The 14,887-nt window shown below is 38.9% G+C and overlaps 1 protein-coding gene across 2 annotated transcripts in view; it reads right to left on the bottom strand.

Moving 5' to 3' along the window:
• LOC131146738 (uncharacterized) overlaps positions 1-14,887 on the bottom strand; it is a 67,007-nt gene that overhangs the window by 2,784 nt on the left and 49,336 nt on the right. The window contains exon 10 of one of the 2 annotated variants that reach the window (XM_058096502.1): positions 8,034-8,193. The exons of the other annotated variant lie outside the window; for it this stretch is intronic. Coding sequence (XP_057952485.1) covers positions 8,034-8,193 — 160 coding nt within the window. The remainder of the gene's footprint in view (positions 1-8,033; positions 8,194-14,887) is intronic. 2 annotated transcript variants of the gene reach the window in all.

Below are 14,887 nucleotides of genomic sequence, written 5' to 3'. Positions count from 1 at the left end.
AGGGAGTGTGTGAGAGTTTGGCGAGGAGAGTGTTTGATGCAGGGATAGGAGGAGAGTAGTTTAGAGCCTCTCAAGGGCTTAGGCAAGGAGATTTGTTTACCCTTGTGGCGGATGTCCACAATAGGATGCTTATGCATGCATAGGCCTGAAGGGTGATTAGGAGACTTTCAGTTGGCTGGAGGAGGTGGATGTATCTCATAATTCACAGACTACATCATGATGTTCCTTGAGGTCAATATTGAAAAATTCCTGAAGGCATTCATTTTGATAAAAATTTTGGAAAGAATTTTGGGCTTGAAAGTTAACTTGTCTAATAGCAGGGTTGTGGGCACTATTGTGGGTATAAATATTTTGGAGGGGATCTAAGGCCATGGTGGTGGGATGCGCTATTATGGAGTGGTCATTCACTTATCTTGGCCTGACTTTGGGAAGATATCCCCAATTCTGTGTCTTTTTGGACCCTGTGACAGAGAGAGTTGGGACTTGGGAGAAGATTGGAGGGGTTGAAAAGGGGGTACTTTTTCTTAAGTTGGCATACCCCACACTGCAACTCTCTCCAAAGTTCCAATTTACTTTCTATCTCCTTGTAAGTTGCCCAGGTGTCTGGCCAGGATTCTGGAGAGGATGATGAGTGACCTTTTTCTGTCAGGCTCTGCAGAAATTAGGAGGGATTACCTTGTTAGTTGAGAGTTTGTCAGTAGACCAAAGTTTGGGGGAATTGGGTCTTGGGAATGTGGTTTCCAGAAACATCGTTTTAAAGGGAAAATGGCAGTGGAGGTTCCCCTTAGAAGTCAAATTCCTTATGGCACGAGTTAAAAAGTAAACATGGGGTGCATCGGAATTGGTGGGACTCTAGAGGAAGTAGTTATGTTTCCCATGCCAGGCCCTGAAAGTTTGTGTCTCAGGTTGCTAGTCTTTTCTTTCTGCTCACCCATTTCAAAGTGGGCAATGGTAATTGGAAGGATCCTTGGGTAGGAGAGGGGTCATTCAAGTCATTGATTCCTCGCTTGAATATGCTATCCTCCCTCCATAATGCACGTAATAGTGCCTTTCTTTCTTCAGAGGGGCCTCTCACTTATGGGATTTCCGCTTCTTTAGGAATCTGGATCTTTGGGTAGAGAGGAATCATTCAAGTCATTGATTCCTCGCTTGAATAAGCTATCCGCCCTCCATAATGCACATAACAGTGCCTTTCTTTCTTCAGGGGGCCTTCTCGCTCATGGGGTTTCCACTTCTTTACGAATCTTGACAAAAGAGAGGTTGAATTGACCACCTTTTTTTTTTGGATAATTTTGATCCCAAAAGAATTGTATTAATAAAGAAAGAATATACAATACAAGAGAATAAGTAATCCTCCAAAAAAAGAGAAAAACATAAAAACTAAAGTAGAAAAACAAAACAATTAATACAGTAGCAGAAGACCAATCACGCTGAACACCTTCAAGACATAATCCCTTGAAACATCCAACAGCAAAAGCCCATAAAGAAGTCAAAGACTGAATCTTATCCCAAAAAAAACCCAAGAAGTCTTCTTCCCTTTAAAAATGCAATTACTACTTTCCATCCAAATATCCAACAACACAGCAAACAAACCACATATCCACAGAGTAGACTTGTCTTTGCTCCTGAAATCCAAAAAGGAAATAGCCATCCTCAACTTTCCCCAATAAAACTAAATAACTTGCTCCAGATCCTCCAAGTGAAAGAACAATGCAAACACAAAATAAGAGGCTGATACAGAACTATCAAAACAGAGAACAAAAGCCTGGAGATAAATGCCTTAGAAGGCCTCCAACTCTGCAACAGATTATTAGTGTTAACTCTATTAAGAACAAACAACCAAATAAAGGCCTCAATTTTATAGGGAATTTGGCATTCCGAATCAAATCAAAGAAAGAAAAGGACATATTCTATTGGGTCAAGAACTCAAAGAAAGAATTGCAAGAAAATTCTCCTCAAGACTCCGCAACCCACTGTAGCCCGGGTCAACAAAGATGCAAGCTCCTCCACCTCTCTATCACTCAAAAATCTACATAATCTGACGAAAAATTCTCCAGCGAAAAGGAATAAATATGGCCATTATGTAATGAAGAAAGATGATACAAATGAGGAAACGACACAAAAGAGCCAAATCCTCTACCCCAAGGGTCTTCCAAAAATGAATACTCATCACATGGCCCACCTCGAATTAGTTATTATGAATAAAATGTGGATAAAGCTCAGATAAAAATCTCCAATGACTCTCATAATAAGATCTAAAACTTACATTAGTCTCCCATCAATTTCCTTGTATGCCCAAATTTACTTTTAAGTACTTATGCTAAAGTGAGTTCTCCTCTAAAGGAAACCTCCATAACCTTTTGCTCATTAAGGCAGTGTTTTTAGGCTGAATTGACCACTTTACTCAATACATTGAATCATTTTGTTCCATCTAGGAGGGGTGATGAGTGTGTGGATAGGTGACTTGTCACCACTTTTTACTTCCAAATACTTTTTTCTTCACCTCCTCAAATCTCACCCAGCCAACTTGTTCCCTTGGAGTCAAATTGTTTGGAAGCCCATTCAAGATTTGAACCTTCATTCAGACAGTGACTTAGAGTAGGATTAGCACGCATGACTTGCTTTTGACTCTCATGCCCGACACATGTGTGGTTTGCCACAAGTCCAATGAAATGAAATCTCACCTTTTCCTTCACTGTAGACTTGCTACCCATCTTTGGAGTGCTCTTTTCTCCTGCTTTGGTGAAGCTTGGATGCCTCCTCAGGCTGTAGGCGAAATTTTGCTCACGAATTACTGGGGTTTTGGTATGTGCAGGAAGGGAGAAGTGCTTTAGCATATCAGTCTTTGCTATTTGGGGATGGTATGGGTCGAAATAAATGAGTTCATAGATTGCATAACTTCCCCAGGCTTGTTGTGGGATAAAGCTGTCTTTTTAGCCAATGTGGGTCCACTCTTCCGGGTTTTTTGGGGGCTTGCCACTGCCCATTTGTTAGGGATTTGCAGGCAGTGCTTCTGTAATTACTTTTGTAAGTTTTTAGCTGTATTTCACTCTCTTCTTTGGAGGACCTCTTGTCCTCCTTTCTACCATCTGGTTCCGGCGTTAATATAATTTTTTTTCTTATAAAAAAATAATAAATTCTTTCTTCATCAATAGAAATTTTATTTTATTTTTTTTAAAAGAAGATTTAATCATAAATTGAAATGCTTGATGCCAATTTAGAACAAAAATCACCCATAAGAATCAAACAAATATATTTTATCATTTTTGACACATTTTCTTATCATGATGTATTTTAAATATATGAGATGAAGAAAAAATCAAATAATTAAAGAAACTAATAAGTTAGTACTACTGCTATAAAAGTTTTACGACATAACTAACCAAAATAAAATCATTGGTTCAAAAGATTATAAATAAACATTGAAAATGTACGAATGCACAAATTATTAAATAAATCAGGAAGTTATAACTCAAAATAAGGTGTTATATGAATAAAAATAGTTTCAAATAACCAAAATTCAAAATAACAGCCATTATGAGTTTGAGATGGCTTGCAATATCGTTGAAGATTCAGCAAATTGAGCTGCTCAAACTTAAAACACTTCAAATTCTAACTGAAGTCCAAATCCCATTCTTCAATTTTTGTTTTCAAAACCTTGTATGAAAAATATCAATCCCTCAAAAATTTTCCATCAAAATTTTATGAAAATGGTATGATATTGAGCATTTTGTACTATATTGAATCTGAAATTTCAATCATAGAAATTTTGTTGAAATTTTGAGATTTCAATAAATTTCACATGATCAGTGGGAATGCTAAAGGAATTTTTTTAAGGTAAAAGTCAATCACCTTTTCAATTTCAAGCATGGTAGAAAGTGAAAATTTCAACAATTTTGTGGGAACATAAAATTAAGGTCTATATATCGAAGTATGATAGTGTAAAACAATTTGTGGACAAAAGTATCCTCAATTTTAAAAATAAGACAACATCTTGGAAAGAAATTAATTTTCACCAAAATTATACATATATTACAAATAGAGTATTTATATTAGATATAACGTTAAAAGATGAATTAAAGAATGAACATATCCACGGTAAGTTAGGCGTAGCTCCTATTGAAGATAAGGGAGAGGCAGCTCAAGCGGTTTGAGTACCTAGAATATAGGTCAAATAGTGCGTTGGTGAGGAAAAATGAATTACTTATTGTGAGGGGCAGTAAAAGGGGTAGGGGTCGACCTAAAATAACTTGGAATGAGATAGTAAGGACTTAATAGTCCAGAATTTGTCAAAGGAAATTGCCCATGATAGCATAGATTGGCCGAAAAGGGTTCATGCAGCCGACCCCACCTAGTGGGACCTAAGGCTTGGTTTGCTTCTTGTTGTATATAAAATTAAAACTAAAAAACTTTGCACATAACTTTGATTTGTTTCTTATACCAGTTGAATATGAATGTTTCTTTGCATAACACTCATCAATTTTTCACATTTAAAAAAATTTCATTAATTAATTATAATTTAAAAACTTCAATGAATCTTTAATCATCATCATTTTTATCACTATTAACAAAAATGCTATTTAAACAAAACAAAAGTTCATTTGACTGAAAATCAAAATAAAAGGAAGAGTATCATACATACTAAATGAATGAAGTACATCTTAAAAAAACTTTAAAAAAAATAAACCCATTTGGCATCTTCCAAAACTTCCCAAAGTATCTAATACAATTCAGATGAATAATAAACCTAAAAATCAAAAGCATAAATATGGTAAATAAGAAGGTCAAATTTGTTCAACTCCAAAAGATATCCACAAATTGATCAATAAGTAGACAAAAGCATCCATTGGGTGAAACCAACAAGAAAAGACCAATCAGTGCCAATTACATTTTATACAATCGATTGAGTGTGGATACATAAAAGAAAATGCAGTGACGAGCTCCTAGAATAAAGGCTAGACTACAACAGCTTAACTTGCAAAAAAAAAAAAAAACACAAATTTCACCCTTCTTTAGCAAACTTCTAATGTAACAGAAAGAGCATGGTTCAAGGAAAAAACAAGCCCTAGAATCTGGACGGGATCAGCAAGAACCCTCGTTGGTTGAGGGAGAAGGATGTGGTGAAAAAATGGATTTCATTTATAAAGAAGGATTCCCTTCCTGTATGTGGGAAACCCAACAGAGGACCAAGCAAACAAGGGTTAAAGTTCCTCATCACCCCCACTGTCAATAGCAGCTGGTACAGAGGGACCCCTAGGTTCATGATAATCATCCTCATCACCAATGATGAGGTTCCCATGAGCAGAAGCAATTGGAATGGGATTTGGTGAAGAATGGAGTTAAGTAGTTGAAAGCAAAGAGAGAGACTCAAGAGACTATCTAAAAATTTTCAAAATAATTTTGAAGGAAGGGTGCTAAAAGAGACTTAAGTGTAAGGATTCACCAAGAATGGATTTCTACAACTATGACCATGGTAAAGAAAGAAGGAAGAAGAATGAAAGTGAAGGGCCCCTAAATCTTTTGAATATTGAATCAATGGCCAAGCTAAAATGCAAATCAAAGGCCATAATTGATTTGTACACCAGAGCACATACCAGGCCAAAATGTGTCTCCTATTTACTGTGAGGCGTCGAAAACAAAGCAGCGCATTAAACGTGAAATTATGTCCCAGCCTCAGAAAAAGACCCGCAATGATTATCATATAAGCCTAGAAACCTGCATTTTCCATCTACGCATACAAAACAAGCTACTCACATAGCCTGCTAAGCTATGGGAAAGGGGCAATAGATAAAGAACGGAGTATGCCAACCTACCACATCATCCAGAGGAAAAGCCAACCTAGTAGTTTGTAAGCTCTTAGTAACAATAACCGTGAATTTCATTAGGCAATCATTCACTGTAATGAATGATATGATTCAAGAGGGCAGTTACAAGAATTAAATGGATATTTGAACTAAAGGGGATGAAAGGCTTGAGATCAAGGCATGAAGTCATTCTAACCCTCTCTACATTCAAGATTCCTAATATCCTCAACTGACTTGGGCATTGGAGGAGCATTGCCAGAAACGCCATCCGGCATGGTTTTGTTTTGCGCATTCTTCTTTTGTGGCATAGCATGAGCACAACATTGGGAAGATGATTCTTATTGATCTGCTCCCCCCCCCCCCCCCCCACTCTTTTCTTTCTTGTTGCAGCATCAAATGTCAATTCCATAACATGAACTGTAAATGATTAAAATTACCCCTTTGCCCCATATTGTGGTATTGACCAATGTCGAACTCACATGTTCTTAGTAGGTAAAATAATTATTAATTATATTATGTTTGCATTCTTGTAAGAAGACAACATTGTTGGTGCATGCTGAGATTGGACACGAACACATGGTGAGGTCTCTACCAATACAGGTCTAGGGATGTTCCAAAGAGTTTTTGCTTGGTGGACTCGAATTAGGGTTTGCTAAAGGGAGTCCCTACCCCTTGGCCTTTTCTTAAGTTGCTCAAGAGTCCTCATGTCATTCGTGACACAGGTTTCCTTTTATTCTCTCATCCTCACCATGTGTCACAACTGGAGTTGCTTAAAAATCCATTTTTTCATTAATTGAGATATGACATCTCAATCTATTATTGGAGGAAAACATTTTGCACCATTTTGCCTCTCCTATATAAATACCCTCAATTATTCTTCAAAGGGAATCTTTTTTGAGACTAGAACAATCAAGCTCACTTTGGAATCCCTTCAACCATCAGAATACCTTCTCCAAATACCTTCACCCACCACAATCCACACTAGAGCTTCTTGGGTACTGCCTGGTTCTTCTTTCTAAGCCCTTACCAAAACATCCATTACTTGTGTGCGACAAAGCTCTCCTCCCCTCTGAAGAACCCCTTCCACATAAGCAAACATTGAATACATTGAAAAAATTAAATATAAGTTGAACCCTGTCACAGACTCACAGTCACCTCTTTTTCCACTTATCATATCAACAATAAAAAAACATTGCAGATGTTGGAAATTGCAAATTTTGTTAGTCTTAATCTACACAAAAAATAATAGTTTTATTAACCACGCTATACATAACAGTTATTCGATCCATTTCTTTGAAACCTAAATAGTTTTTTTCTAAGGGTTATACTTCAAAGATATTAATAGGGCAGCTCTAGCTTTGTTTTTACTGTTCGCACTTCTCAAGTTGTTTTTGGAGGTCATCTCATCCTCCTTCCCTATTAATTGTGTTCTGTTTTATTAACAAACTTTTCTCACTTAAAAAAACATTATAACTTGCATTAATCAACCTACATCAATGAGTATATCTTCTAGACCTAAAAGCATTTGCATGTATAGACTTCCATCTAGCTTTTTTGAACTTCACCTTAGGTCATTACCTTTTTTTTTGTTGAAAAAATCTAGTAGTTTTATTAGTCACTTGCAACCACTCACAAGCCTTGGTGTAATAAGAATACCAATTAGGAGCAGCCTAGAAACCATTTGTAATTCAAATATATGAACTCTGTCATCCTAGATTTTTGTTTGCTCAGCTACAAGAACTTCAACAACTCCTCCTCACCCCCCACCCTCAAACCAAAAGTCAAACTCTTTTCTAAGGGCTAGTCCATTATTTTCATACTTTGGTTCTTTTGTTTCTTCACATGACAATTTCATTTGCAAATAGAAGTTAGTTCTCTTGATTGCCACATAGTTTCTGAATGCCCTACAAAATGTGCATAATAGCATGAAACCATAGTCAATGGGCCACCTTTATTTCTTCACTTATTTTTGGTTTCAGATATCTTAAGCACAAACTTTGCATCAGTTTGGTTAAAGCCAAAAATTACAAAGAAAACGCTCACTCATCAGCTTATACTTGGATCATCCCAAAATGCAAGAGGCAGCCTATCAGATTGCACGTCTGAGCCAGGAATTGCACACACAGGAGGAGGAAATCAAATATAATTATATGCATGTTAATGAAGATCTACATGCATTTCGTAACTAGAAACTGGCTGAATTAATAAAAGTGGCTCTTATGCTGGTACCTTGGTTGAGCGGCAACACTGGCAAGGTAACACAATCCTTTGATGCAGTGGATGCACTCTCTTTGGGAACTTGAATGCCAGAGTTTGGCACATCATTTCTCCTATCATCTTCTGCATTCAGAATAGGCGCTGCTGAAAGTTCTGGGTTTCCAGGGGGTTGCTGAAAAATTTGAAGTTAAAATGACAGATTAAATAATATTCCACATCAAACTCACCACAAATGCAAATTAGTACTCAGCCATTAAATTCGGCAATCATAGCTCCATGGAACAATAGGCTACTGCTGAAATAGGGAAGAATTGAAATCTTAGATCAGAACATAATGTATGGATGGTATGAACTGCCTAAACTGAACAGAGGCCTACAATTCACATGGTTGATTCTCACAAGGGTCTTGATGAGTGATGATCTTGACCTGGGGTACTTTCCGACTAAAATAGTAAGGTGAGAATGCAGGAGCAGAAAATGCATGGTTAACAAGTCATCTCTTGATGTGTCATAGACTCAAATGCTTGCACATGCCATGGAAACCAGCACACTCACATGCTGAAATCCATTTTCATTGTTTCTTTTCCTTTGTATCTCTGCTTTAGGAGGTTTCAGTACTTGCATTGTCTTGATTGTTCAGGGAAGAATTATTTTTTCTTGCTTCTATGTGAGCATTTACCTTCAGTTGCTTCAAGATAATTTCCTTCTTGTACTCATAGGTCATAGCACAATTTTCATGTGGATAAACAAAGAAACTTGATCAAGAGAAAAGAATATCCAAAGCAGAGGATAGGAAACCCTCGAAAAAAAATTGAATATATATAAAAAATATATATATTTTTGAGGGAGAAAAGAAGACACTATATTGAAGAGCAAAGAACGTAGAAAAGAAAAAAAGCATAATAAACCCTCCTTAGAAGATATAAGAACAGAAAGAAAAAATTGTCAAAAAAACACTGCCCACCAATCACGTTATAGATCTGAAAAGGACAGCCTCTGAAACAACCAGCTGCAAAAGCCCACAAGAAGGCCATATACTGAATGCTATCCCAAGGCATACACGAAGACATCTTTCCCATGAATATATAAGCATTCTGCTCCAACCAAATCCCCCACAGAACAACAAAAAAACCCACCACCACAAAGCTAGATCATCTCTACAACACTCCCCCACATGTGCAGCCGAATAGCAGATGGAGAGAATAGCACACAATAACAGGAAATACAGTAATTTTAAAACACCACACAATAAACAAACGTGAGCAACAAGACTAGAACACAGGGCCTCCTGGTAGCCAGCTCTGATACTATGTTAGATTACCACTTTACCTAAAAGCTAAAGCTGTTCGGTTGTCGCCAACAATGTATATCAAGCTTTAACAAATGAGATAGCCAAAAAATCCTCCACCAACTCTGGACAGGTCCAAAACTCTCCAAATATACCAAATAATATATTTCAAACCCTCCAGGAAAGCAACAATTAAAGGAACAGATGAGAAACATATTCGGACGTATCAACATTTTCAAGGCCAGCATCTTCCCTCAATTGGTGAACACCATTGTATACATACTCAGAAGGGTTAAAAAATTGGGCTGCGAAGTTAGGGCAAGGCTATAATGATGATTCTCCAGCAAGGGGAAGACAATGACGACTCTCTGTCGAGGGACCTTACACGAAGTTCTACATTTTTCGACAAGGCTACGATGACAATTCTCCAGTGAAGGGAAAACAATGATGACTCTCCAGAGAGGGACCCCACGCAAAGTTTTACATTGTCAAACCAGTCCATCAAACTAACTCTTCCTCATGGTCTTGAGCCAACCCCCTAAATTCTTAGGCATCATATTTACCCTTTTGATCTAAACTCATAACATACCCCGTTTTCCACCATTGACTTAACCTCCTTCTTACCCAACCTTGTTAATCTTTACACAGAATCCTTTCACCATTTTGCTTTATTCTCACCTTCGCTCTCGCTTCACCTGCGCTCCCACCTGTGCAGTGCCCTCTTCTCCTTGCCAACGGAAAAGCAGGTCATGATTAAGAAGAAAGTGTTCCTTTTTTATGATAATGGGAAGAACTTCAGTATTAAGGAGAGAACCAGCAGATGTCATTTCTTCATCCCACTTCCATAGGACCAAGGGTGTTGGCTGACAAAGGAGCTGCATATCTTACGCCAAACTCTTGGGTTAAAAACATTTAGGGCCTGCAATCATGTCCTCATGGTCCGATTGAGAGCATATACTTCCAGAAAATTCTTATCCTTGGCAAAGATACCAGTTAAAGGGTCAGCTCAAATGATCTGCATACCAGATGGAAAGGGCATGACAGTCTGGAGGCTCCCAAGGGGACAGCAGAGGTGAAAAATTCTATTCACGCTGAACAGAAGATGTGCTGTCTCAACTGTCGTTCCACAACATCTGGTACAGATCACAGGTCGGAATTCTCTAGAATAAATTCCGACAGTGGAGGAGCTCTGGCGAGGATGGTCAGGACAAGGCCAGCTCTGGGAAGGAAAGGTTGAACAGGGAAATCTGGGTGTGACTCGGAGCAGGGGGTTTTCATACCTTCTCTGGAAAACTTTCAAATTGGAATTGGGATTACAGGGGGAGATAAAAGAAGGGGCGTCTTTCTTAAGGCCCGAGCTTTAGGCCCAAAGCAAGGAAGACCCAGAGTGAGAAGAAAGATATGCCCAAAACCATAGAGGCTCCAAAGGGGCAAGAGGCCCAACTTAATTTCAAGAAGGCATTTCTGGAGGGGTGCTCCAGTTTAGAGGACTGCTCACCTAGAGCCCAGTTCAGGGTAGCGCATTAGAAAGCAAATTAACAGGGACTGGCTACCTGTTCTTCAATGGCATTCAAGGACCAGACTGCTCAAGAGCATCCGGCTTGCAGCAAACAAGACAAGGGAAGGAAAGAGCCAATGAAGAAGGGAGGTTCACATCTACTAGAGAATCACTGAGAAGGCTATCCGAAGTCTAAAAAGGGTGAAACCAACAATTGCAGCAGGCGAACAAGATATGAAGACAAAGGTAATCAGATTAAAGGGCCAGATGGTAATAAAGAGTTTTCTTGAGGCTGTGAAGAGGAAAGTGACTCTTCCTATGACACACAGAATGTTGGGCTTTAGATTGTTTGCTGCATAAGAAGAGGGATGACAGCTGTCCTTGGGACAGCACATGAAACAAACTGACACAGAGGATCTTGTAGGCACTTCAATTTCAGATAAAGGCTGCAATAGTCCTATTCAACGAGGCTCACCATTTTATTTGTCTAAATTGAGGACCCTGTCAAAATTTTGCAGTTGAACTCTCTTTTGAGACTTCCGTAGCCTCATCAACAAAGAACCTCAGAAATGACCAAAGGTCTAGCAGTTAAACAATGTTTTTCTGAAAGCCTTATCTAGGACTCGCTGCTGCCTCATAAAAACATTGAGTCACCATTGTGCCATAGGGAGATGCAAAAGCTGTCCAGTCTAGGGTTGGGAGGGCTGTAATTTATAAACTGATGCAAATTCTGAAGCTTGTTAAATTTAAGCTTAAAGGATGGAATAAAGAGGTTTTTGGGAACATCAAAGACATGAAAAACTCCATGTTCTCAAATATGGAGGGTTTGGATAGGCTGGAGGTGTGTGGTTTGTTAACTGAGGATAGGGCTAGAAGGAATGCTTCGAACAACTATCTAGAGTTGTTGCTATTAAGGGAAGACATGAGTTTGCATCAGAAATTTGAGGGCAATGTGGACAAGAAAAGAAAATGTAACTAAACTTTCTTTCACAAGGTGGCCACTGGCCAGTGGGAGGGCAAGGAAAGGCCTCATCATGGAGTTGGAGCTATTACATTGAAGGGCATTGATTAGAGTCCCCCAATGAGCCTATATCTGCTCAGTGGCTTAAAAGGCCTCTTGAAGTAGAAGAAATTAAAAAAGCAGTGTTTGGGTTGAGAAGGGAAGAATCAGTCCTGATGGTTTCACAATGGCTTTCATTTAGGATGGCTAGGAGTTCATGCAAAAGGGCATTTTGAGATTCTTTGAGGAATTTCATCCTAATGGGGTGTGGACACTAGTGTGAACTCAATTTCTTTAGTGCTTATCCCTAAAAAGGAGAGGTGTACGAGGGTCAGGGACTTTTGGCTTATTAGTTCAGTCATTAGCCTCCATAAGATTCTTTCAGAAGTCTTATTCAAAAGAATGAGAGATTTTCGGTGAACCAGTGACCTTGCTTAGCCCACTTTTATTAAAGATAATACAAATCCTTGATGTGGCTTTTGCAGCCAATGAGGTGGTTAAGGACATGGGGAGGGGTAGGAGGGGGGCTTACTTTTAAGTCAGATTTTGAGAAAGCCTATGATATGGTGAACTGGGGTTCTTTTGATAATGTTATGATTAGGAAAGGTTTTGGCCAGAGCTCAACCAATTTGTCACTTACTGTTAATGGTCAATGAGAAAGGGGTTGGGTTTTGCCCACGCACGTGGAGGAGGGGGAGTGTTGGTTGATTAGAGGTTTACCAATTAGGTGGGAGGATTGGGCGTGTCAAATCTCCAGTTTACAATGACAGTATTTTGTTTCTTGAGGATGATGTTGAGAAATTCTGAAAAAGCCATTACTGCTGAAATTTTTTGAAAACATTTCAGGATTAAAAATCAACTTGTCCAAGACTACGAGTGGGGTGGCAGGCAGTAATATGGGACGTAGGGATTTGGAGAGGTTTAAGGTCCTAGCGGGATGCGTCTTTTTAGATTGGCAGCTCTCCTAACTTGGATTCCCTCTTGGTAGCAACCCTAACCATGTGACCTTCTGGGATCTCATACATGAGAGGATAGAAGGAAGACTGGATGGGTGGAAGAGTGTGTACATTTCTCTAGGAGGTCGTGTTACTCTTATTAATGCCGCCTTCTCCAATTTGCGCATTTATTTCTTCTCTCTTTAGAGTTCCCACGAGCATTGCCAAGGCTCTTGAGATGTTGATGTGTGAATTCCTTTGGTCCAAGTTGGGGGAGGATAAGAGTGATCACCTAGTTAGCAAGGAGAAATTAGGAGAGCCAAATCACAAGGGGGCTTGGGCTTTGTAAATGTGGTTTAAAAATAAATAAATAAATAAATAAAAATAAAACATTTCCCATCTCCCTAATTGGAAAATGGCTGTGGAGGTTCTCCTTAAAGGTTAATTCCCTGTGGCACAAGGTGATAAATAGTAAGTACAAGGTGCATGAGCATGTGTGGGACACAAAGGATGAGCCATTGTTTCTTATGCAAGCCTTTGGAAGTTCGTTTTCTAGGTTGCTAGCTTTTTCTTTCCTCTTACCTGATTCACATGGGCGATGGAGATAGGGATTGGTTTTGGGAGGATTGTTGAGAGATCATTGGAGATGATGATGCCCCATCTTTTTAAGATTTTCACTCCTCACAATGCACCTATCAGCTCTGTCTTTTCTTTGGAAGGGGGCTCCCTTTCTTCGGATTTCCATTTTCTTCAAAAACGTAATGAAAGAGAAGTTGATGAGCTCACCACCTTGATCATTGTCCTAGATTCTTTTGCTTCCTCAAATAGGGACAATGAGAGAGTTCGGCCAGGGGTGTCTTTTGGACCTTTCTACTTCTAAATATTTTTTTTCTTCTCCTCTTAAAATTAACTCCATCAACCATTTTTCCCATCATTTTCCTTGGAAAGCCACATCATTTGGAAGGCTAAGATACTTGTGTCCCACAATAAGCTTAATACACATGCCTTGTTAGACTGCAGAAGGCCCTGCAAGGTCCTTAGCCTTGAGATGTGCTCCAGGCGCTGTGAATCAAATGAAACATGTTGGATGGCAAATTTTCTTTGAGGTGCTCTCAACTCTTGTTATGGTCAAGATTGAGAGGCTCCTTGTGTCATTGGGAATTTCTTGCAACTGTGGTATTAAAAAAGGGGAAGCTTTATGAAAATGCACAGTTCTTGCTATATTTTGGACCATTTGGATCAAGAGGCATTCAAGAATTCTTCAAGATCACAAATCTACCACTCAATTGTGGGACAGACAAAAGGAATCCCTTGGCTCCCTTCTTGTTTATCGTGGTGATGGAGGTGCGGAACCTCAGGCTGAAGAAAGCTACCGAAGGAAATCTTTCTACAGGTCTGAGACTGGGCAAGAATGGGAGGTCCATGGACACATCTTCTGTTCACAAATGACATCATCACTTTTTGTGAAGGTGATCCTCTCCTCCCCACCCCCCCCCCCCCGGGCGCGCGGCAGGGTCTTTGATAGCAAAAGAATATTTCACTGATAGGAATAGAATTTACATGAGGGCGAATGAGAAATCTCACAAAAAAAGGCCCGGAACAATCCACAAGAAAACAACTAATAAATACTTATATATATATATATATATATATACATATCAACATGTCAATAGGTTACTCCAATCTCTATGTAACTCGGGGAAACTAATTCCAAAAACCCAAACCAGTGCACCATAGTGAGGCCATATACTGAATTTTATCCCAAACCAACACCCAATTTAATTTCTTCCCATTGAATATCCTTGCATTACGCTCCAACCATAAATCCCATAAAACTGCAAGTATTCCACACTTCCATAGGACTGGCTTATCCTTTCTCCTACCAAAGCCTGCGAAAGAAATAGATAACACAATTCACCAACCGAAAAAGGGCATACCCAGCTCTCTCCAGAAATACTAAACAACATATTCCAAATCCTCCAACAAAATTCACAGAGCCAAAGAAGATGAGAAGCCGTCTCAGAATTTTTGAAACAAAGCACATAATCTTGGATACATTTTGGCAGGGTTTGAGGCTGTCTCGCGCTTGAAAGTAAGTATTGGAAAAAGTGAGCTTATTTTTATTTTGTTTTGGTGAAATGAAAG

The sequence above is a fragment of the Malania oleifera genome, chromosome 13 (genome assembly GCF_029873635.1).
Source record: "Malania oleifera isolate guangnan ecotype guangnan chromosome 13, ASM2987363v1, whole genome shotgun sequence".
In the NCBI taxonomy this organism is placed as follows: domain Eukaryota; kingdom Viridiplantae; phylum Streptophyta; class Magnoliopsida; order Santalales; family Ximeniaceae; genus Malania; species Malania oleifera.
The sequence above is the reverse complement of the archived record's forward strand: the minus strand, read 5'-3'. Positions and strand labels throughout refer to the sequence as shown.